We start from the raw sequence: 22,493 nt of genomic DNA, 5'->3' as shown, positions 1-22,493 counted from the left end.
TGTCCTGCCCTCTTCCCAGTGGCTTCCCCCATACTGGGGGTCCCCAGGTGTGCCAGGAGGCTGCATCCCTTTTGGGGAGTGGGCTCAGCTCCACTGCCCAGCATCCTTGTGCGTTGCCCACATGCACTTGGGGGCCTGCAGGGGGGCGTTTCTAGACAGTACCGGTGGGCATTGGATGGTATCAGTGGGCATTGGATGGTCCCAGCAGGCAGTGATAGCACCATCAGTCCCCACCTGTCCCTGCAGAGCTCACGGGGTGCAGTGCAGCTGCGTGGTCGTGTCAGTGAGCTGGAGGCTGAGCTGGCCGAGCAGCAGCACCTGAAGCAGCAGGCACAGGACGAGAGTGAGTTCCTGCGTGCAGAGCTGGAGGAGCTGAAGAAGCAGCGGGAGGACACGGAGAAGGCTCAGCGGAGCCTGACAGAAATAGAGAGTGAGCAGGGATTGGCATTGGCATAGGGTGGGGGTGAGCCCTGGGCAGGGAGTCCTGGGTGCTCAGCTCTCTGTCCCTGCATGCGTGGCAGGACGGGCACAGGCCAACGAGCAGCGGTACAGCAAACTGAAGGAGAAGTACAGTGAGCTGGTGCAGAACCATGCTGACCTGCTGCGCAAGGTGGGCTCCCCAAACCACCCCCAGCATCCCCTCTCCCAGCCATACCCCCCGATACTGGGGCTGCTCAGCTCATTCTCTGACATTGCCAGAACGCAGAGGTGACCAAGCAGATTACAGTGGCCAGGCAGGCCCAGGGGGATGTGGAGCGGGAGAAGAAGGAGCTAGAGGACTCCTTCCAGCGGGTGAGCGAGCAGGCACAGAGGAAGGTAAGTAGGAATGGGGGGGACACACCGGAGATGGGCAGGGACTCCCATGGGGCATCAGTGCTCCCAACCTCTCCCCTTGCTGCAGTCTCAGGAGCAGGCAGAGGTGCTGGAGACACTGAAGCGGGAGCTGGCAGCCAGCAGACAGGAGCTGCAGGTCCTCCAGGGCACGCTGGAGTCCAGCACACAGGTGAGAGTACACAGGGGGCACTTAGCACCTCTCTGGGCTGGATAGCCAGGCCTTAGCCATTCAAGAGGTGATACCCACCACTGGCATCAAAATCAGCTCCTTGTCACCTTCTTTGCCAAATCTGAGTGTGATAGAATGTGGAGCAGTGGGCTCCTGCAGCAGGGATCATGGAATAAAATGCCTGGAAGAACAGGGTCAGTCAGCAGCTCTGCCTGCTGTAAGCCCAGGTAGCAGCATGGCACTACACTGCAAGATGTGCCAGAGGGTATCCCATGCCTACGGAGCTGGGAAGGACAGCAAGGATGCCTGGGATGCTTGTTGTGGGAGGCAGAAGCTGGCAGGAAAATGCAGTGACCCATCTATGAGGTAGGCAGACTCAGCAGCAGGATGGGGATGGAGTAGAAGCAGCACCCTGCATCCACTCCTCCATCAGGATGGTGACAGTCATGATAAAAATGCATTTTCACTGATAAAAATGAAAAGACTCTCCAGGAGCCTCAGTTGTCACTAGATAAGATTATCAGTGCTGCTCGGTGCAGGCCATGGTGCACTCAGCAGGGACAGTCCGGGTGGCCTAAGCCTGGACCAAGAATGAGTCCCCAAACTGGAGGGTTCACCCGTGGCACATTCCCAACTGCCATTCCATGCCCCCCCAGGCAGGAGCAGAGCAGAACACTCAGATTGCCAGCCTGGAGCAGGAGAGGGACAGGCTGAGCCAAGCAGCAGAGCAGCACAGGGATGAGATGGCAGCTCTGCAGACAGAGCTACGTCAGCTGCGGGACACGCTCAGCCGCAAGCAGGAGAGCAGCAGGACAGAGCTGGAGATGCTACAGGCCCAGCTAAGAGACAAGGTACCATGAGGGTCCTGCCATCCCCATTCTGGCCAGACCAGAGGGATTAGGATGGACCGGGTGCAGGGAGTGCCGGGTGGCCCAGCAGGGGCTCTGAGCCCGGCTCTGGCCCAGCAGGAGAGCACAGAGTGGGCACTGCAGCAGCGCCTGGCCAAGGAGCAGCTGTCCCTGCTGCAGGGCACCGTGCTCGAGGCCAAGCGCATGGTGCAGGACGCCCTGGCTCGCATGGAGGATCCTGCTCACATCAGCTGCACTGGCTCAGCAGGTGATGCTCTTGCTGTTCCCCAACCTGGCATTATCCCAGCCTGCCTGCTCCCTGTGGTCCTGGCTGAGCCCTGCCTACTGTCTGCCTTCAGATTGCCTCCTGTCCCAGACACTGGCAGCCTCTGAGTGCACAGAGCGCCTGCGGGACGCACACAGCAAGTACCTTTCGGATGGCGCAGGTGAGAGGTGGCAGCCCCAGGCACTGGGCACAGGGGCAGCCCTGGCGTTCAGGGCGGGTGGGCATCACAGTGGGGGCTGAAGCCTGTGCCTGCTGTCCTGCTGCAGCTGTGGGCTCCCTGCTGCCTTGCCTGGCCCTCTTCGCCCACCTGGTCAGCAACACCCTCCTGCAGGGCAGTGCGACCTCCCATGTGGCCCCTGTGGAGCCTGCAGACCGTGAGTCCTGCCCCAGGCCAGGGGTTGGGTGGGTGGGACCCATCCTGGGCAAGGGTCAGAATGGGAAGAGGATCAGGGTGAGCATGAGTTGGGGTGGGTAGGGGTCAGGGTGGGCAAGGGCTGGAGTGGGCAGGGAACTCAGTGGGCAGTGGATCAGAGTGAGTAGGGGCTGGGGTGAGCAGATGTTGGGGTGGGAAGGTGTCAGGTCAAAGAGGATGCTGGGATGAGTGGTGGCCAGGGTGCACAGGGGTCATGGCAAGATGCAGGGATAAGGTGGGTAGGATTCTGGGATAAGTAGGGTGCTGAAGTGGGCAGACACCAGGACAGGCAGAGGCCAGCACAGGCAAGATGCTGCAGTGAGTAGGAACCAGACATCTCGCCATGTGTGGTCCCCTCAGCCCCCCTTGCTGCCCATGCAGGTCTGCTGGAGCTGTGCAAGCGGTGTGGCAGTGAGGCTGTGAGCTACCTCAGCGCCCTGCAAGACCCAGGGACGGTGGCAAGTGCTGACTGCACCCTGGTGACAGCCTGCCTGGGCCAGATCAGCGCCATCGGGGAGGTGGGTTGCCCAGGAGGGCTAGTGGGATGGGAGCAGGCCATGGCAGGCACCATCAGATGGACTGTAGTGCTCCTGTACTGTCCCTTTCATCCCATCCTGTCTTCAGGAGCTGCATCCCAGAGGTCTGGATGTCAAGCAGGAGGAGCTGGGTGACCTAGTGGACAAGGAGATGGCGGCGACAGCCACAGCCATCGAAACAGCATCTGCCCGTATTGAGGTGGGGGTCACCAGGAGCAGAGAGGTGCCCACAGGCACCACACCAGGGGCCTGCTGGGACCACTGTAGAGGCCAGAGAGGCACATTTGGCTCAGTGCAGCCTCTCTCCCCTCAACCAGGAGATGCTGAGCAAGGCACGAGCTGGTGACACTGGAGTCAAACTGGAAGTTAATGAGAGGTGAGTGGTGATTGGAGCACTGGACAGAGCCAGGCAGGCAGGATGGGGGCAGGTGCTGCAGGCAGGGTAGCTGCTCCACAGGTGGGGCTCAGTGGTGTTTGTCTCACAGGATCCTGGGCTCCTGCACAGGCCTCATGCAGGCCATCCATGTCCTGGTCCTGGCCTCCAAGGACCTCCAAAGAGAGATCGTCGAGAGTGGACGGGTGAGCTGGGAGCAGGAGTGGGGGAAAGGGAGGAGGCAGGGATGAAGACAGGGGTGCTTATCCAGCTGAGAGGCATTGTGCACTTCCTGGGACATGCTGCTCCAACCCTTGTCCTGCTGGGAGTTCTCCACCAGCTGCCAGGAGCTCCTTTCCACCCCCAGGGGCTCACCTTGGTTATGGTTCCTGGGGTGTCATGGTGATCCCTGATCTCCCTTCCCACACAGGGGACCCCACAACCCTCAAGTTCAGTGTGTCCCCACCTCCAGCACACATCCTGAATGACACCCTGTCCTTCTCCTTTCCCCCCAGAGCAGGGGCCCGGTAGCTGATTGTTCCTTTTCCAATGGCAGGGTGCAGCATCCCCCAAGGAGTTCTATGCCAAGAATTCACGCTGGACCGAGGGTCTCATCTCTGCCTCCAAGGCAGTGGGCTGGGGTGCCACTGTCATGGTGTAAGTGCCACTGTCACCGAGTGGGGAGAGGATTCAGAGTCCTGCCATCGCCACGGGGAGGGGACATAGTGGCGGGATAATGCTCCAGCTCCTCTCTGCTCTCCTACAGTGATGCTGCTGACCTGGTAGTGCAAGGCAAGGGGACATTCGAGGAGCTGATGGTCTGTTCCCGGGAGATCGCGGCCAGCACTGCGCAGCTGGTGGCAGCCTCCAAGGTAGGAGCAAGGCTGCTACCCTGCCTATGCTTCAGGGTGATGCTGGGGAACCATGTGGTCACCCCAAACCATGGGGCTGGTCTTCTGCTTGCCTGATGGGGCGTGACCCCCTCCTCACTGTCCCGGCAGGTGAAGGCAGACAAAGACAGCGCCAACCTCTGCAAGCTCCAACAAGCCTCCCGAGGCGTCAACCAGGCCACAGCCAGCGTGGTGGCCTCCACCAAGGCTGGGAAGTCTCAGGTGGAGGAGAAAGGTAAGTGTTGGGCTGCAGGGATCTTAGAATCATATAATCACTCAGGCTGGAGAAGCTCGCTAAGACAATTGAGTTTAACTGTTTCCCCACCACTAACCATGTCCCCAAGTGCCACATCTACATGGCTTTTAAATCCCTCCAGGAATTGTGACTCCACCATGCACTGGGCAGGCTCTGCCAGTGCCGAACAACCGTTTTAATGAAGAAATTTTCCTTTTTATCCAACCTAAACCTCCTCTGGCACAACTTACAGCTGTTTCCGCTGGTCTTTATGCTTGGAGCACAAACCTTCCCCAAAACCTCTGCTCTTGGCACTCACCACCCTTGGTTGGCTGTGTCCCTGTGGTCTCTACCCATGGCTGAGACCCTCACTCCTTCCCTGCATATCCCATGGTGCCAGACCCTGCCAGCAGCAGGGGAGCTGCTGGTGTGTCTGAGTGGGGGAGCAGAGCTTGAGGGGAGCTGGTGATGTCTTCTTCACAGATAGCATGGACTTCTCCAGCATGACACTCACCCAGATCAAGCGTCAGGAGATGGACTCACAGGTAGGAGATTCCCATGTGGTTTGGGAAACACACCTGGTCATGTCTCTCTTGGGCTGCCTGGGGTAGGGCATCATCATGGGGTCACCATGCCCAGCTGCCCCCAGGTAGCACAAGCAAAGGTGAAGCCCAAGGTATGAAGATAACAGATGGGTTTGCCCAGGAGTAGTATGCACTTTGTCCTCAATCCCGCTGCACTATTCCCATCATGACATAGCCCATGGCCACCCCTGCCCTCCGGGTGGTACCCACAGCGCCCACCTCTGCCTGGCATGGGGCAGCTCTGGGGAATTCCCCTGCCTGGGATGCCCACACAGATCATTGTGACTTCACCTGCCTGCACAAGCAGTGCCTGCCTGAGCTCCATCCCCTCCCCAGCTCCGCTCATCGTTGGACCACTTGTGGGATGCACCTCTGTGGTCTTTGGGCTCAATATTGGGGGCATAATAGGTGTGAAAGGGGTCTGCTTGGCCCAGCTCTGTGCTAGGGTGGGCATGTCCTGGGCTATGTCTCCAGGTGCGGGTGCTAGAGCTGGAGAACCAGCTACAGAAGGAGCGGCAGAAGCTGGGGGAGCTGCGCAAGAAGCACTATGAGCTGGCTGGCGAGGCAGAAGGCTGGGAGGAGGATGGTGAGTGGTGCCAGCCCTGCTCCAGCTGGGCAGATGCTCCTGGAAAAGGTGGAGCAGGGTGGAAAAGCCCTGCCTGCCATCCATGGCAGTAAGGAGGTTTTGTTGCAACTGCCACAAAAGCCTGGGGATAGTTGGCACACATGGGCAAATCCCTTGGGGTCTCTCCACAGGAAAGACCCGAACGTGTGGGATCTACATCATCCCCAGACAGGGGGCTCAGCTGCTGCTAGAGCAGCCCTGTGGTCCCAGAGGGATGCGGCAGAGGGATGCTGGTGGACAGCGCACCCCCTGGCCCCGTCTTCCCACCTATAGCTGCAGATTAGCACCAGTGGTAGAAGCAGCCCACGGGGGACACCTGGGAGGGACCCTGTGGGGGACACCCCTGGGACCCCACTTGGTGCAGTCTGTTGAGAAGATCCCCAAGGAAGTGGTGCAGAAGCCCCACTGAAGCACATGTCCCCTGTGTCCCTCCAGGAGCCGCCTCCAGCACCAGAGCCGAGCTTCCAGCCACACCCCGGGGCCAGGATGAGGGCGCAAACCACACCTGTATTTATTAGAGCTGCTGGGGGTGGGGGGAGGTGTCTACGCGGGGGTCTTTAACCCTTTAGTTTTGTTTTTGCACAGATTCTGGGAACTCCTAGAGCCGTCTCTGGCTGAGCAAGAGCGGTTAGTCTTCTCTTGCCTCTTGCTGCTTTTCCAGCCTTAATCCAGCCCCTGGCTCATTAAGAATGTCCCCCCTGTCCCAGGAATGAGCATGCCGAAGGTCCCAGGGGTGCCACTGGGCGGAGGACAGCTTTTGGGGTGCTGCTGGGCTTGGTGCTACGTGTGCTCCCCCTTGGTGGGGACACCGAGTGCCTTTGGCCATTGCAGGCTGAGAGGTGGTGTCCCATGGTTACACAGGGTGCCAGGAACAGTTAGGAAAGGGGCAGCAGCAGGAGGTCTGCTGCCATGAGCTCCTGTTCCTCATTCCAGGTCCCCAAAATGCCTCCCAAGCCCTCCCTGAACTGGGATGCTCTGCTCTGACAGTTCACTGTGTTCATGCCAGCAATAAACCCTCCACAAGGTGCTGGGTGTGGGTTTGGGCCACAACAGTGCCACTGCACAAGCCACCAGCTCCTGGGGGTGGGGGGCAACTCTAGGGCAGCAGCACAGAGAGTTTGGGGGGAAGTCAGGGTGCCCCAAAACCAGAGCACCCCAAAGCCAGAATAAGCAGCTCCCTGTCCCTGCTCACTCTGGTGCCACCCTGGTGTCACCACCCTCTTGGGTGCAGCGGGATCAGGGCCAGTGTGGTGGTGGGCAGGGGCGGCCATGGGGCTGGCACCAACCGGGTAACCTTTGTGCCTTGAGCAGGGGGCTCCGAGGGCAGGGGCCATGAGCCACCTCTGGGCCCCCCAGCTCATCTCGCTGCAGTGGAGACAGTGATGTCAGACCATGTAGCGATGTCCCCATGCCCCATGGTCCTGCTGGTGCTCCTGCTGGGGCCAGTGTCCCTCCTCTTGGGGTGCTGAGGACAGGATTTGGTCTTTCTCCCTTTGGGAACAGGCTGGGCTGTCACTGTGTGCTTTCCCAGCAATGCCCACCTGTCAGCACGCAGCTGGCACCTCGAGCAGCGGGACCTGCCACCACTGTGGCCTCAGAGCTGCCACCCCTCCATGCAGCCATCCAGTGTGCAGGGACCCACCGTTCCCATGTGCCCTCCCAGCCCTGCTGCTGGACCACCCACTCTGTGTGCCAGCTTGCCAGAGGGACCTGGACCTCCCCCTGGGGGTCCTGCTGCTTCCCCATCCTCAGCCCATGCTGGCTCCCCTTGGATGCAATACCAACCATCCTGTTCCTGCAGGACACAGGGAGCCCCAAAACCCTCCCCACTTTTTTGGGGGGAGTCTTGCCTGCACGCCCAACTACCTCAGGCCTTGGAGCTGGGGAGCGGGGGTCACAGTTGCATTGGGAGCTTGGGGACTGCAGCACCACTCTTGGCCAAATACACTTGTCCCTTTTGTATCTCAGCCAGGCATGGGCAGAGGGTCCCTGCGGTGTCCCCAGTGATGGCAGCTGGTGACAGGGATGGCAGGGGTAGCCCCCACTGCAGGGCAAAATGATTTGGGTTTTCATTGTATGATAAAATGACCATGTTGTTTGTTTTGGATTTTTCAATAAAGCCTTCGGCCCAGCCCTGCAGCTTGTGGGGAGCTACAGGGGACCTGTGTCACAAGGGGGTCCTGGGCTCATCAGGGTGCTCAGTGGCTCCCAGAATCATTTGGTGTGGAGGAGACCTGCGTGTTGTCCTGGTGATGACCTCCAGCTTTTGCCCCCAGCTGTTGCACGCCTGCATGTCCCCACAAGGGTGGGGGGCCACGCATGGCCATCCTGCATATCCCCTCTTTTTGCTGGGAAGGGCATCAGGATGTGATCCCTGCCCAGCCCTGAGGATTGTGGGTGGCTTTGTCCTTCCTTCCTGGGGGGTTGATGCTGCAGTGGGGAGGCCATGCAGATCACCCTGTGCTGTAGGGTCATCCCAGCGGAGTCATGGCAAGAGGGTCCTGCTGCTTCATGGCCCGTGGAGGCCAGACAAGGATCTCAGGGGAATGTCCCCTCCTAAGTATGTTTAACCCACCCTGGGCAGCACCTAGTGTCCTCCAGCACCGTCAGGGCCACTTGGACCCCTGGAATGCAGAAAGCTCTGTTGACAGCAGCCACTGTCCTTGCCATGATCCCTGTTATTTTCCTTGCTGTTGGCCCTGCTCTGCAGGACACAGCTGACTGGCAGTGGGGTGGGAAATCCCTAGGGCTAGCCATGTCTCCTGAGGACCCTAAGGCAGCCAGCCATGGTTCCCAGCCCTGTGCTCAGAGGATGGTGGCAATGGCACCCTTCATTTGGGAGAAGGGCTGGACACGGTGGTGACTGGGGAGAGGCAGGACTGTAGCCCCTGGTTTCTGTATGTGGGACATGTGGTCAGATGCGGCGTTGGCATTGGCGACATTTGAGGACACACAGAGACTGGGACAAGGGGACACAGAGGCTGGAATGGTATGGGGGGGCTGTAAGGGAGAGGATGGGAAGAGGGACATAGGGAGGGCAGAGGAGGGGTACACAGAGGCTGGAATGATGTAGGGGGGGGTTGTTAGAGACAGGATGGGGACCCAGGGACCGGGAGAGGGAGGACATGAGTATTGGGGTGGTAAACAGGACTGTGGATTGGAGTAGAGATGGGGAAATTGGAATTTGGGTGGGGGGGAAGGGAGGGGGTTGGGGACAGGGACACATGGCCTGAGGCAGGGGAGATGGGTGACGAGGAGAGGAGACCCTGGCCGGGGAACGAGAAGAGAGGACAAGAGTGTGGAGAGGGGTCGCGGGCATGGGAACGAGGGCCGGCAGGACCCCCGCCCGCCCCGCGCAGAGCATGCCGGGAGCTCCGCCCGCTCACCACAGCAGCTCCGCCCCCCTTGTGACGTAGCGAGAGCGGTCCATATCACCCCTCCTCCGCCAATCCCCGCCTGCCCGCGGGGCTACGCCCCCTCCGCGTACGGCGGCAGGATTGGTGCGCTGGGACAGGAAGCCCCGCCTGCTGGGCGCGTTCCTCTCCTAAGCCCCGCCCCCGAGGTACGTGCCGAGAGGGCAGGCCGCGCTCCCCCTCAGCTCCGCCCACCCGGGGAGCTTCCGCCCTGTCGTTAACCCCCGCGTGCGCCCCGCCCGCCCCGCCCCGCAGAGCACGCCGGGAGCGGCGGGCGCGCGGGGATGGCGGGCGCGGGGCCGGGCGGGCGGCGGGATGTCGCTGTAAGGGCCGCGCTGGCCGTGGCCGCCGCGCTGGCGCTCGCCCTGGCCTGGCTGCTCTTTCGGGGCGCCCTGCTGGGCGCGGCTGCGCTGGGCGCGGCAGGCGCCTGGTGCGCCATGCGGCCCGGCCCGCCCGCGCCGCGCCCGCCCGGCAAAGCCGCCGCCAACGGAGGCCCGGCCGCCAGGGCCGCGCCGCTTCGCCCCCAGCCCGGGTAAGCAAGGGGAAGATGGGGGCAGAGCAGGCAGGGAAGCCCCAGACCGCGCCGGAGGTGCTGACCGCATTCTGTCCCTATAGGGTTTCGCGCCGCCGGCCGCAGGCCCCGCGCCGCCGGTACCCGCTGCCTGAGGCCCGGTCTGCCGTGCCGCTGTGCTTGCCCGCCGCCCGCTGGGAGGGCGGCTCCCCCCGCAGCGCTCCTTGGGCCCGCCGTACCGGCCCGCTCCGGAGCCCCGTCACCGTGAGAATCGCCCCGCCGGCTGTCGGCATCGCCCGCTCCCCGGCGTGAGTACGGAGGAGACCGGGACACACCTGGGGGAGCCCGGTTATCGGTCACGGTGGGAACCAGGACACCGTGGGAAAGGTGGAAGCCTTTAGCTGGCTGTGGTGTGCCCGGGAGCAGCATCCCATCCCGCTGCCATGGGGCTGGTGATGGTGGTGTCCAAACCTCCCCAGAAGGGCTGCGTGGGAGAGCTGTGGTCTCTATTCTGTAGGGGGATCACACTGGGGATCCCAACCTGCCTCACATCTTACTTTGCTCTGTTCCACAGTATAGAGCAGCTGGTCTCGCCTCTGGCCTTCTCAGCCACCAGCAGCCCTGACCCATGTGCAAAGGAGACTGTGCTGAATGCCATCAGAGAGAGCAGAAAAAGGGCTGTGGAGGAAGAGGAGGAGTCCCAGACTTTTGGGAATGATCAGGAGAGCAAAAGAAGGTAAAAAGAGACCACTTCGAGTTGCAGCTAGTGTGTTGGGAAGGTCACAGATGGGATTCTTGCTCCAGAGGTGAGAAATGGGATGTGTCCCAGAGCATGCCAGACCCCATGAGACCTGGACTGAAAAAGTAATGCCAGAAGTGGTCTGCAAAGAGGAAGAACACCCCATCCATCACCTGGCCCTTGGTGCTACATCAAAAGTCCTCCTTTTCGATTGAAGGAATGTGGTTTTGATGTGGGTCCAGTTCCCCTGCCTGACTGGGATGTGTTTTGGGAAGCCTGGATGGGAAGTGGCTTGTCTCCTTACAAGGGTTTGCAGAAGGGGAAAGCATGATAGGAAATGTTGGTATCTGCTATGGGCTCTGTCAGTCCTGGGCTCCCAGGAGAGATGAGATTACCAGGTGGAAGCATTGCACTTGGAAAGCTCCAAGCACTTCCCTTGTGAGCTGATGTAGCAGAGGAAGGTGGAACAAGAGAGTACACAGGGCATTGTCTAGTGCTACGTTTTTGCCAGTGTCCTAGGAAGGACAAGGAGTAAATCCTGACAGCCATGGTCTGTCAGAGCCTTTCCAGCCACCCAGCCGCAGCACTTGCCTTGCTATCCCACCCTTCTGCTTTTCCTAGAATAACAGGATGATTTGGGTTGAAAGGGACCTTAAAGCTTTTCCAGTGCTGCCTCCTGTCATGGGTAGGGACACCTTCCACTACACCAGGTTTCTCCAAGTCTTGTCCAACCTGGCCTTGAACACTTCCAGGGATGAGGCAGCCACAGTTTCTCTGGGAAGCCTGTGCCACGGCCTCACCACTCTCAGAAGAAAGAATTTATGCTGTGTATCCAACTTAAATTACTCTTGTTTTCAATTTGAAGCCTTTCCCCTTTGTCCTATCACTGCACTTCTTGATGCAGACCTTCTCCAGCTTCCTTGCAGGCCCCTTCAGATCCTGAAATGCTGCTGGGATCTCCACACAGCCTTCTCTGTTTCAGGTTGAACAGCACCTGATGTCTCAGCCTGTTTCCATAGGGAAGGTGCTCCGGTCCCCTTACCAAATCTGTAGCTGTTTCCTAGACTTGCTCCAACAGTTGCTTCATCCTTCCTAGTTGTGTCTGTGGAGATTCTTCCATCTGAGCTGGGATGGGGAGCTGAGACACTTCTTGGGCAGTGCCTGGGGCGTTGTCCTGCACTGGGGCTGCTGCTAGAGGTGGCCCAGGGAGCAGAGCAGGGTACAGCAGGGCGCACCGTTCTCCAGCACTGAATTCCCATCTCTGAATGCTTGGCTCATTGGATCTGAGCCCCATAAGAGCCAGTGAGAACGACGACAGAATGAGTACACAGACAGGATTAGCTTAGGGTATTTTTCTTTAAACTGTTTTTTTTTTTTTTTTTAATATGCCAATACACAGTTCTGTCACAAAAGTCAATTTTGAAGGCATTAATATCTGGCAAGCACAAGGAATGCTTGTAGATGGAAAATTCTGTGTCCTTGGCGGACAGAAAGGAGCTGTGTCAGCTGGAGTGTGTGGGATCACCTGTGCCTTGGGGTCAGCTTGCTGTTGGCTTGAGAAGAGCACTTGGCCAAGTGACAGGACTGTCTTACACCTCCAGCTCCACTTTACAGCAGGGTGTCTTCTGTGATTTTGACATTTCAGATCTTCATAAAATCTGTGGGAAGGGAAATTGGGTATTTGGCTTGAGCTGTCCACGGCATTGGTTAGGTAGAGGTCAGAGGTGGGAGTTTCAGAGCTCAGGTCTGTTCAGAAAGACTTGGCAGCTCATTTCTGGAAGTATTTTGGCTTAGAGTAATGGATTTAAGGAAAATTTGGGGGGTTTTTTTGGGGTTTTGTTTTGCTTTTTTTACACCATACTACTGTGCCCAGCAGGCAGCTGGAGGAGTTCCTGGTGTTTGGGGTGAGAGTCAGTGAGGACAGGCCCACAGGGAGAGAAAATTTGCAGCAGAGTGTAGGTGGGGGAAAGCTCTGTCCTGGGTATTGAGTACCAGGAAAAAAGCAAGGTTTGATCTCTCTCTGGGTGCTCAGCCTGCCTTTCCCCAGGCTGAAAGACGCTGCCACACTGTCATTGACTTTCACACTCATTTCCCACAGGCGCCATGACAGCAGTGGAAGTGGCCAGTCGGCATTTGAGCCGCTGGTAGCCAATGGTGCCCCTGCTTCTCTCATACCCAAGTAAGTACCCAGTGGGCCAAAAGTAACTTCTGAGGTGGGAGGGAGCAAATGTCTGTGGGATCTGGAAGAGGGGATTTGGGTTTTGCTTGCAGAGCTTGGCTTCAGGGTAGAGCAAGAGAAGCTGTGGTTGTGCCTTCAGTCTGTCGCCCTGTGACAGGACTGTGCTGCAGCTGAGGGTTGTTTCTAAGCCAGATTGCCTTCCTCCATCTGCCCTGCATGGAAAGAACTGGTGGGCAGGATCAGTGAGCAGCTCATCAAACCTTCATCCCCCTCCAGGCCAGGCTGTCTGAAGAGGGGTCTCGTCTCACACTGCCCAGATGACTGCTCCAACAAGAGGTCTCGCACATCCTCCATGAGCTCCCTCAACAACACCTACACTGGTGGGATCCCCAGCTCCCTCCGCAATGCCATTGCCAGCTCCTACAGCTCCAGCCGGGGCCTCACGCAGGTAAGGACACTGCAGCTTGACAATTCCTTTGGGATCACCCATGTAATCCCAGCTCTGGGCTTATGAGGAAACACTGGTGTGGCTGGGTGCCTGAACCCAGTGTGCTCAGCTTGGCAGTCATCACCCTGGGGATCAGGTGGGCTCTGAGCCATGGGACAAGCAGTAATTATCTGGTTTTTGGAGGAGTCCCAGTCTGAGCTGTACTGCTGCTTTTACACCAAACCAAGAATGAGACTGTTTTCCCCTCTCTCTTTGACCAGTCTGCTAGACTGGATAGATCCAGGAGAAGGGAAAAAAAAAAAATGGTTTGGCTGTGCTGACATATTTTCAGCTGGAGTCAGCAATGTGGGAGCTGTGTGTTCCCACACTGACACAGATCCCACCTGTGATGGAGCCCTGCTTGTGGCCTGTCTGGGCTTGCAGATGTGCCAGGGACACATAGCCATGGCTACTGGAGCTCTCTCTGTGGGGGAGGGTTTGCTCTAGGCAGCAGGAGGAAGGGCTTTGCTGGGGGTTCAGAGTCTGACCCTTGCATTGGGATCCATCTGCTTTGAACTCATGGCAAGGAGGTGCTGGCTTCTGCCAGAGCAGCCCTACACACGAGGGTGTCCAAAGCAGTTGGATGGCCTCTGCCTGGGTCACATAGTGGGAAGCCTGCAAGAACCCTGCAAGAGCGGGCCCAGTGCTCCCTCTGCTCAGCCAAGGCAGTAAAGGCCCTGGAGGCTGTTTGTTCCTCATGTGGATTCAGCTTGCAGTGGCCAGACTTTGTGCTCCCTAAAATGTGGAGGGGAGTTTAAGTGGTGGTGAAGCAAGAGAAGCTCTGAGCTCATTGGGCTCAACAGCCCAATGAGCCCTGGGCAATGGGGCTTAGTGTGGGTGACCAGGGAGGAGGGCGGCTGTGCTCTCTGTTACGCCCATGCCAAGTTACTGCTGGTATCTCTCTGCATTCCAGCGGTGGAAGAGAAGTGGTGTGAGTGTGTCCCCTCTGTCCAGCCCAGCATCCTCCCGCCCTCAGACACCAGAGTGGCCTCTCAAGAAAGCCAGGTAATCAGCCGGTCACCTGGCAAGTGCCTGCTTGCTGATGGCCAGCTAGCAAGAGAACAGTCCTTCCCAGCCATCTTAGCATGCAAGTCCCACTTTCCAATGGAGCTGGGACAGAGCAGACTCCTCTCATAATGATGTAGAGACCCATTTGTGTCAATCCGCCTCCCTGTCACCTGGCTATGCTGTGGCATGTCCAAGCTGTGCCACCCCTGGCCTGCTACCAAGCCAGGTCAGAGATTAAAGGGCACAGGTTGCCGCAGTAGTGGTGGTGCCTGATGGCATTGGCATGGCCTGGATTGCTGGATCATTGGGAAGAGACAGGCCCTGATTTTTGCCATCTTAAAGTCAAATCCCAGGATCTCTATTTTAATGCTGCCTTGGAGCACAGCCTGTCTTCTCCTCCTTCTCAAGTCAGAGGAGCCTAAGCTTATGTCTGAACTAAAACTGGCATAACTACCTGGGTGGGCCCAACCTGCAAAAGGCAGTGACTCCCATCTGAGACCCCCCCAGCTACCCTCCTGAGGCTGATTTGTCTTGTGGAAGGTGCACAGGCTCAGCCAAGCTGAGTCTGGAGCAGGAAGCAACTCCTCTGCCTGGAGCTGGGCAAAGCTTTTGTCCTGAGATCTGTTTGCAGGAGGCAAATAAACACACCCGGGATACTTGTAGGATTCTTCAGCTTGTTCAGTGTCATCCTGCTCCCTGGGGATAGGGCTGAGCCCATGGTTGACCCTAACTGTCCCTCCTCCTTACGCAGGGAAGAGGAGTCCCATTGTTCCAATGCTTCCACCCCAGTGAAATCAGACAAGGAGCTGCAGACAGAGAAGGGTAAGTATAGGTGTGCCCTTACCCTGCATCCAGGTCACTGGTGCAAGCAAGAGAGCAGGACAGGAGGCAGCTGAGGTCTGCAGTGGGATTGGCTTGAGGGTCATGTGGAAACTTGGCATGTGCTGCTCCCAAGGCAGTGGCACTTCTGCTGGTCTCAATGACTGCCCTAGTGGGATTTCCAAGTGATAAGGGGATGCTGACAGTGTTGGGGTGCTAGCAGATGCCTGGGAGCTGGCTTGCAAGGGGGAGCTCCAGCTTTCAACTCAGCATGACTCAGGTGTCAGCCTTGATCCACAACCTGCTGTGGCATGAGTAGCACCTGGCCAGATTACAGTCTGAGCTTATTCCAATGCTTCCTCAGCTAAAACAGAGAGGAAATCCTCTGTGCCCATGGCAGATGGGCTCCATGATGCAGTGCCAGATGTGGCATGTGGTTTGGGTAGGCAGTGTGTTGGCACACATCCATGGAGCTAGGATGGGGCCACTGCCCCACAGAGCCCCACTAGCCTCATGTCAGGGACCTCCTGGATGTGAAGCTGCTCTTTGGGGACATCACAACCTTGACTTCAGCTTCAGACTGTGCCCCTGGCCCTGCCCTCTTAGTGGGACCACCCCTCTTAGTGGACTGACCCAGAGTGCGGTCAGAAGGGACAGCCCCGTCACTAAAACCAAACACTTCTCTGCACAAAGCTTGGCCTGACTTGACTTGTCTCCTTCTATAGTGGTGGAGTCACCGGTGTGGAAGAAGCAGAATTCCCTGAGCCTGCCATCTGCGTCGGGGAGCAGTGGGAAGCGCAAGCGGAAGATCCCGTTGGTGTCGTCCCTCCATGGGGACCAGCTGGTGCTGGTACGTCACTGTCTCGCAGCCCCTTTGGCCCCACTCTGGCAATAGAATGTGCTCACTGCAATTTCTGCAGGGCTGGGGGCACACTGACCTGCCTGCCCTCAGGAAGGAGGCCCCATCCTTGGCCGAGTGGGAAGTGACGCTCTCCCCAGCCCCAGTGTCTGGTGGGCTGTGCGTGGTTGTGCTGCCTGCTGCCGGACCAGGTAATGGCCTGGGGAAGGCCTGCTGTGCCCTCAGTGCCACGCCGGGGGCCCACCAGAGTTGGGAACCGGAGCTCCACGGTAGCTGCGGCAGGACCACCTGCTTCACAGGGCGTGCCACAGCCAATCACCAGCACACCTTCAAAGAGGCTCTGCCCGCTTCCCTGGAAAGGAGCTAAGCTGCTGCTGCTCTCTCTTGGCAGCCTCCACCACCTCAGCTGGGCTACTCCATCACCTCAGAGGACCTGGACGCAGAGAAGAAGGCAGTGCTGCAGTGGTTCAACAGTGTCTTGGAGGATAAGGCTGGTGAGGATGGGCTGGGAATGTGGAGGGATAGGATCATGCTTGGGTTTGGGGGTGCTCTTAATGTCCTCTAGCTGAGGAGATCTCCTGTCACGTGGTGCTGAGTGAGGTTGCCTGGGGCTGTAGAGTGTAGGTGCAGTTCCCCTGCCTGGTGGGAAGCTGTGCTAAGGGTTTGTTCCTCACAGCCAGTTGTGGGTCCTGATACCTTGCTGTTTCCCTGTAGATACAGTCCCCAGCACCACTGCAGAGATGATGCCTGTGTCCAAGCCACTGGCGTTTGCTGTGACCTCCCCTGGGCCTATGCCTGCCTCCACAGCTTCTGCCCCAGCCAGCTCCTCACTCCTGGACAGCCTGAAGAAGATGCAGAGCAGCCAGGCTGTATCCACAGCACCAGGTGAGGAGGGGGAGGAGAGTTGGCACAGTGGAATGCCAGCAGAATGGGGCAGGTGCAGCAGGATCTCCTCATTGCCTCTGCATGAGGCAGCTGACAAAACCCTCTGTTCAAATGCTCTGCTGGCAGCAGAGCTAGCAGGCAGGGCTTGAGGGGACACCTTTGGGGATGCTGAGGCACCTTTTGGTCCTGCTGGAGGCTGTGGTAACCATGGAGGGCTGGGTGTGATGGGAGCTCGAGGAGCCTTTGCAGCAGTGGGTGGGTACCTGTCAGAAGGGTGGGCTTCTGAAGGTGCCTCCTTGTCCATAAATAAGCTCTCTCCCCTTTCCAGACTCCTCTGGAGCTGCAGCAGCATCCCAACCACCTCCATCAGCTGCACCGCCACCTGCCCCTGCTGCGTCATTGGAGTCGAGCTCTCTACCTGCCATCCCTGCTGACACCAAGACTGTGCCTGTATTGAGCACACCTGCCCCCAGTGCTCCCCCTGCGCTGGTGGTGCAACCCCCCAGCAGCCTGGCCCCTCCTGGGTTCACCGAGCTGGGTCAGACCCCCAGCAAGCCTCCCTCCTTCCCAAAGCCAAGCATCCTGTTTGGGATGCTGAGCCCCTCTCCAGCCAGCCAGCCAGCAGTGACCACTGCTGTGCCCACCGCATCCACTGCTGTGCCCACTGTCCCCACTGCCATGCCCACCACAGTCCCTGTCTTCAAACCCATCTTTGGTGCTGTGCCTAAGAGTGAGAACGCAGCAGCCTGCACAGCTGTCACTTCCACCACAGCCACCGTGTCTGCAAGCTCAGGCCCTGCCTCAACATCCTCCACATCCTCCATATTCAAGCCCATCTTTGGCAGCATCACTGCAGCTTCATCTCCAGCGAAAGTCTCTCCTTTTGCCTTCAATCCTCTGGCACAGCCAGCCTCAGAGCCACCAACTGCCTCCACAGCTACTCTGGCAGGATTCACAGGTCTTCCCAACGTCATCTTCACCACTGCAGCTACAACTGCTACCACCCAGAGTTCCTCTACGGATGCCACCATTAAACCTGTCTTCAGCTTTGGATTGAACCCACCTGCTTCCACTGGCCCTGCCTCCAGCGTGACTGTCACTGCTGCCACCTCCACCAGCACAGCACAGCCCTTCCTGTTTGGGGGCCTCACCAGCTCAGCTCCTGGCACAGAAACCAGCTTTGCAGCCTCAGGGCCTGTGTTCCAGTTTGGGAAGCCACCTCCAGCCACAGTCACCGCCACCACCAGTGTCTCTGGAGGCCCTGCCTTTGGCCAGATACCTTCAGCCTCGACAGTTGCTGCCACCACCGTGGGCTTTAGCATATTTGGGAGCACTACGCTGACCTCTGCCTCGGCCACCACAGCTCAAGTGCCGCTGACATTTGGCTCCTCCATTTCAGCTTTTGGCAGCTTTTCAGCCAGCGCAAAGCCACTGTCGCCATACCCTGGCACTGGGAGCCAGCTGACCTTCAGCACTGGGGCTGCTGAGAGCCAGGTGCCTGCCAGCAAGCCTGCTGCTGGCTCTATCACCTTCACCCCCCCGTTCAGTTTTGGAGCCTCCCCAGCACAGTCAGTGGCTCAGCCAGCATTTGGCAGTGGTGCCCAGCCAGCCTTCGGCACAACCAGTGCTCAGGGCTCCTTTGGCACCAGCAGCACCCAGGCAGCGTTCGGGACCACAACCTCAGTGTTCTCTTTTGGAACAGCCACCTCCACCACATCCAGCTTTGGTGCCACCACCCAGACCACAAGCAGCAGCACCAGTGCTACTGTCTTTGGCAGCACCCCATCTCCATTCACCTTCGGGGCTGCCACCCAGCCAGGCCCCCCCACCAGTGCCTTTGCAATGGGCACACTGGGCCTTAGCAGTGGGTCCCCGGCTGTGGCCTTCAGCTTTGGGGCTGGGCAGAGCGGGGCAGCCCCGGCAGCAACACCGTTTGGTTCACCTCTGCCACAGAGTGCGCTGGGAGCTCAGGGCCAGAGCACGCCCTTTGCCTTCACCATGAGCAGCACTCCCAACAGCAAGCCTGCATTTGGAGGTGAGTCATCATGGAATCATGGAATGGGTCATGTTGGAAGGGACCTTAAAGATCATGTTGATCCACCCCTGTGCCATGGACAGAGACACCTTCCACTAGACCAGGTTGCTCAGGGCCCTGTCCAACATGGGCTTGAACGTTTCCAGAATGAGATGGGGGCAGACAGGCCATCTTGAGGATCTAGAGTTGGGCAATAGTATTCCTGACAGAGCTTGCCAAGGCTCCTGGGGTTCACAGCCCTGGTGAAGCTAGTGCTCCTGCTATGTAGAGCCTTGCCATACAAAGGGAAGGTACTCACATCACTCCCTGTAAGGATCCTGGCCCTCTGGGGAGTGGAATCCCTAAACTCGGCTCAATGGCCCCTCTGAAGGCACCAGTGTCCCAGCTCTGCCCATCTGAGTGTCCTGCAGGAGCCAAGATCATCTGAGTCCTTAACAGCCACTTGGAATGCCTTAGTGAGTTGGAATGTTGCCAGCCAGCAACTGCCATCACTTCATGCTTGCTCTCAGGTTTCCCTAACATGGCAGATCCTTGCTGGATTCCCAGCTCCCGTGGAACTGAAACCCACACAGTGAGCAACTCCTTGATCTGGAAAGGCCAAGGTCTTTGTTCCTTCCTGGCAAATCCTTCTGTGCAGGCCTGCTGTTCCAAGAGCCCAGTGATTATGCAGAGAGTGTAAATTCTGAATTAAAAGAACTTTTCAGGAGCTGGTTCTGTGGTGCTTCAGCCCCCAGAGAGCTTCCTTTAGCTCCTGTGCCCTCACCCTGTGCCTCCTCTGGGTGCCACCAGCTCCAAAAGGCTCTTTCTCCTTTGTCAGCGCTGGCTCACAATGACCTGTTGCTTTCCAGGAGCTCCGGTGCCGACCTTTGGGCAGAGCACACCTGTTCCTGGAGCCGTGGGCAGTGGAAGCGGCACCCTTTCATTCAGAACACCCAGCACTCCTGCGTCGAGCTTTGGAGGAGTCGGCACTTCCTTTGGTAAGGTGGGAGTTGGTGCTCCAGCCTTGGGGAGCTCCTGGGTCATGGTGTCCCCTTGGGCTGGGAGCAGTGGTAGAGCCAGGTGTGCTCTGGGACACGGCTCAGGTGGTACCTGCCTGACTCCGGGGGATACCGAGCCTTCTGTTCCTCCCAGGGTGAGGATCACATTGATTCCAAAGCTACAGAGACCTGAGCAACCTTTTTGCTTCCAGGTTCATCCACTCCCGCCTTCTCCATCGGGGCAGGATCCAAGACAGGCACTCGCCAACGGCTGCAGGCACGGAGGCAGCACACCCGCAAAAAGTAACCCTAGTGCTACTGCACTCCAGTAGCCCGTGTGTGGGGGCTCTGGGCTGGAGCTGTCCCTATGGTGGGACCAGGCCCCATCCCTGACACCCACCAGAGACCGTGCTGGGATGGGATAAACCAAACTCTTGTTACTTGAACAGTTCCAGAGCCAAGGCTGGACAAATCTCTGTACATATCCACAATGTTCTTTCCCTCAATTTATTTTGCCTTGGTTAATAATGTGTACATTTCTCCCCACTTGCTTCTTCTAGCTGTTCCCTTGGCCCTCCCCAGCCCTCATCCAGCCCCAAGGTTGTGTCCCACTCAGAGCCTGGCTGGCAATATGCTGTGGTTCCAAGCTGCTGTCAGACACCATCTTCACCAGGTCCCAAAATCTTTCCCATTGTTCATTGCATGGCCTAGTGAACGTGGTCCCATGCCTGCAGCCAGGGTGGGTTCCAGCCTGGCTCTGTTTTGGTGCCACAGGTGAGTGGCATGGGTGCAGCTGGGTGACACCCCTCTCTGGGACCTAATGTCCTGCTACCTCCAGCTGAGGATATGCCATAGCCCAGGACCTGGGCTGGAGGTGTGGGGTGAGGATGGGGATCCCCCCACCCCTCTCCCATTTCCGCTGCTCTGTGGGGCTGTGGGCTGCCCCCACCCTGCTCCCCAGTTCTGCTTTATCCGTGCTTCTGTTCCTGTGCTCACTGAGTCGAGTTTGGAGGAAGAGCTGAACCGTGTGTGTGGCGGCATGTTGGTTATGCCGGATTTGCTGTTTGGAGTTTCTTTTTTGGGGGGCACCAGTCCTTGGGGGGAGACGTGCCCCAGCTAATTGGGTGTTGACAGTAGCATCACTGCGTGGCTGCTCGTGCTGGGGAGTTGTCCCTTCCATGTCGTGACTGAAAGGCAGCTAGGACAGGGGATTCCAACTGTGGCAGTCTCTCTCCTCCCTTTCCCTCTCCCCTAGTACCTCTTCTGCACTTCAGGAGGCCCACAACTCCCACTCACAGGAGTCCAGAGCAGATGCATTTTCTTCCCATCCCAAATCCAAGTTGTTTTTCATTTTTCAGCTCATCTCCATCCCAGTGGGTTTTACTAGCTCCTAGGAACCGTGGTGCTGCCTCCCCTGTCCCCATCCAGCTAAGAGTGGGAATCCCACCCTTCCCTGCCTTGGAGTTTCTGTGGGAAGAGACTGCCAGAGCTGGGGGTCACCAAAGAGCCACCCCCTGCCCTGTCCCTGGTGAGGGATGGGCATTACATTCCCAGGAATGCTTTGCTGCCAGGTTTTTACTCTCCGAGCCGTGTGAGTGTGTGTGTTTGCTGAGGTCTAAATTTAAAAAAAAATTTAAAAAATATAAAAAAAATAAAAAAAAAATTCACAAATATTTAAACATTTTTTAACAAAATAAAAATTTATTTTTATATTTAAGCTAAATTGCCTTCAAATTCCTTCAAGCTTGGTTCAGTGAAGTTGCCTGCCCCACAGCTGTTAGTGTTTAGCTGTTGTTACCCTGGCTGTGCCTGTGGGAATGCACTGTGCTGGGAAAGGCAGCTGCATCCTGCAGGCTCTGCCACGCTCCCCCCACTGTACATCATCCCCTTCCTTTTAAATGTGACATATGTGGATGTGACTAAACCTTTTTGTTTGGTTTTTTTTAAGTTTTTTAATTATTTCTCTGAGGGTGAGGAGCAGGAGCTCTCACATTATGGTGCCAAGTGCCAGGGTCAAGGCGACTCCAAGCAGAAAGGGCAGGGGATGGACTCTGTTGCATAGAGTGGACACAGCCCTGTAGTTAGGAGACACAGAGGACCTGCAGGTGTTGGTGGGAATGTTCTGGCTATCATCCACTAGCATGGATGAGGGTGAAGTGGGCCAAGAGCAGCCAGGCTGGGAAAATGTGTCCTTGGGGTTGGAGGAAGCAGATGGGCAGGGGTTAGTGCCTGCCAAGACTGAGCCGGGGTGCCCCAGCTAGCCTGGGCCAGTAGAGCACCCGCTCCCCTTCCTCAAGGTGCCAGGGTTTGGCCAGGTCAACTCTGACAAGATGGGGATGAGCTAGGACAACGTTAAGGGCACCCTGGCTCTGGGTCCTGCCCCCCAAGTAGCTGCCCCACATAATCCCACACGCTATGAGGAGCCAGGCTGGCCCTTCCCTGCCACACGGGCACTGCAGGGAGAGCCCATTGTGCTTGGGGGGAGGCTGGATTTAACTGACTGAAGACTTGGATCATTCCGGGTATGGCTGTTATTAGTGTGAATGTGCAATTTTTGTTTCCTTGCTTCTTATGTCCCCAGTTTAAAATAAAATGACTGTGTTCAAAAGGCTGTGCCTGTGTGATTCCTGGGGCCAGGATTCCCAGGGCAGGGTCGTGCTCATGGGGTTCAGGTGCAGCACCCTCTGGCTCATGTGTCCTTGCTCCCCCAGTTCAAAGAGAGGTGCAGGGGCAGGATTATTATTTCACCTTTTTCCCCACGCTTTGCCTTTACTATGAGCAGTGGCAAT

General features: G+C 57.9%; 2 protein-coding genes across 9 annotated transcripts in view; both read left to right on the top strand.

The window, feature by feature from the left end:
• HIP1 (huntingtin interacting protein 1) overlaps positions 1 to 7,931 on the top strand; it is a 34,703-nt gene extending 26,772 nt beyond the window's left edge. For 4 of the 8 annotated variants that reach the window (XM_015646596.2, XM_015646595.2, XM_015646590.3 and 1 more), the window contains 18 exons: positions 247 to 430; positions 522 to 610; positions 700 to 816; positions 902 to 1,003; positions 1,660 to 1,854; positions 1,972 to 2,119; positions 2,211 to 2,297; positions 2,380 to 2,511; positions 2,931 to 3,067; positions 3,174 to 3,284; positions 3,403 to 3,461; positions 3,571 to 3,664; positions 4,015 to 4,115; positions 4,225 to 4,330; positions 4,460 to 4,583; positions 5,067 to 5,128; positions 5,642 to 5,753; positions 5,924 to 6,321. In XM_015646596.2, the coding sequence (XP_015502082.1) occupies positions 247 to 430; positions 522 to 610; positions 700 to 816; positions 902 to 1,003; positions 1,660 to 1,854; positions 1,972 to 2,119; positions 2,211 to 2,297; positions 2,380 to 2,511; positions 2,931 to 3,067; positions 3,174 to 3,284; positions 3,403 to 3,461; positions 3,571 to 3,664; positions 4,015 to 4,115; positions 4,225 to 4,330; positions 4,460 to 4,583; positions 5,067 to 5,128; positions 5,642 to 5,753; positions 5,924 to 6,201 (2,238 nt within the window). In that variant the 3' untranslated portion in view covers positions 6,202 to 6,321. Of the gene's footprint in view, positions 1 to 246; positions 431 to 521; positions 611 to 699; positions 817 to 901; positions 1,004 to 1,659; positions 1,855 to 1,971; positions 2,120 to 2,210; positions 2,298 to 2,379; positions 2,512 to 2,930; positions 3,068 to 3,173; positions 3,285 to 3,402; positions 3,462 to 3,570; positions 3,665 to 4,014; positions 4,116 to 4,224; positions 4,331 to 4,459; positions 4,584 to 5,066; positions 5,129 to 5,641; positions 5,754 to 5,923 lie in introns of all 8 variants that reach the window. The other 4 variants (XM_015646597.2, XM_015646591.3, XM_015646598.2 and 1 more) reach the window with 3 other exon arrangements.
• A 1,791-nt stretch (positions 7,932 to 9,722) lies between these two features.
• On the top strand, positions 9,723 to 22,312 carry POM121 (POM121 transmembrane nucleoporin). The gene is made up of 12 exons (XM_033518869.1): positions 9,723 to 10,024; positions 10,291 to 10,452; positions 12,554 to 12,634; positions 12,911 to 13,082; positions 14,035 to 14,126; positions 14,881 to 14,951; positions 15,674 to 15,798; positions 16,199 to 16,301; positions 16,522 to 16,692; positions 17,021 to 18,727; positions 19,576 to 19,704; positions 19,917 to 22,312. The coding sequence occupies exons 1-12, from the start codon at positions 9,753 to 9,755 to the stop codon at positions 20,009 to 20,011; spliced, it is 3,180 nt and encodes a 1,059-aa protein (XP_033374760.1). The 5' UTR covers positions 9,723 to 9,752; the 3' UTR covers positions 20,012 to 22,312.
• Positions 22,313 to 22,493: the final 181 nt, after the last annotated feature.

This window comes from Parus major, chromosome 19, assembly GCF_001522545.3.
Source record: "Parus major isolate Abel chromosome 19, Parus_major1.1, whole genome shotgun sequence".
NCBI classification, from domain to species: domain Eukaryota; kingdom Metazoa; phylum Chordata; class Aves; order Passeriformes; family Paridae; genus Parus; species Parus major.
The sequence above is the reverse complement of the archived record's forward strand: the minus strand, read 5'-3'. Positions and strand labels throughout refer to the sequence as shown.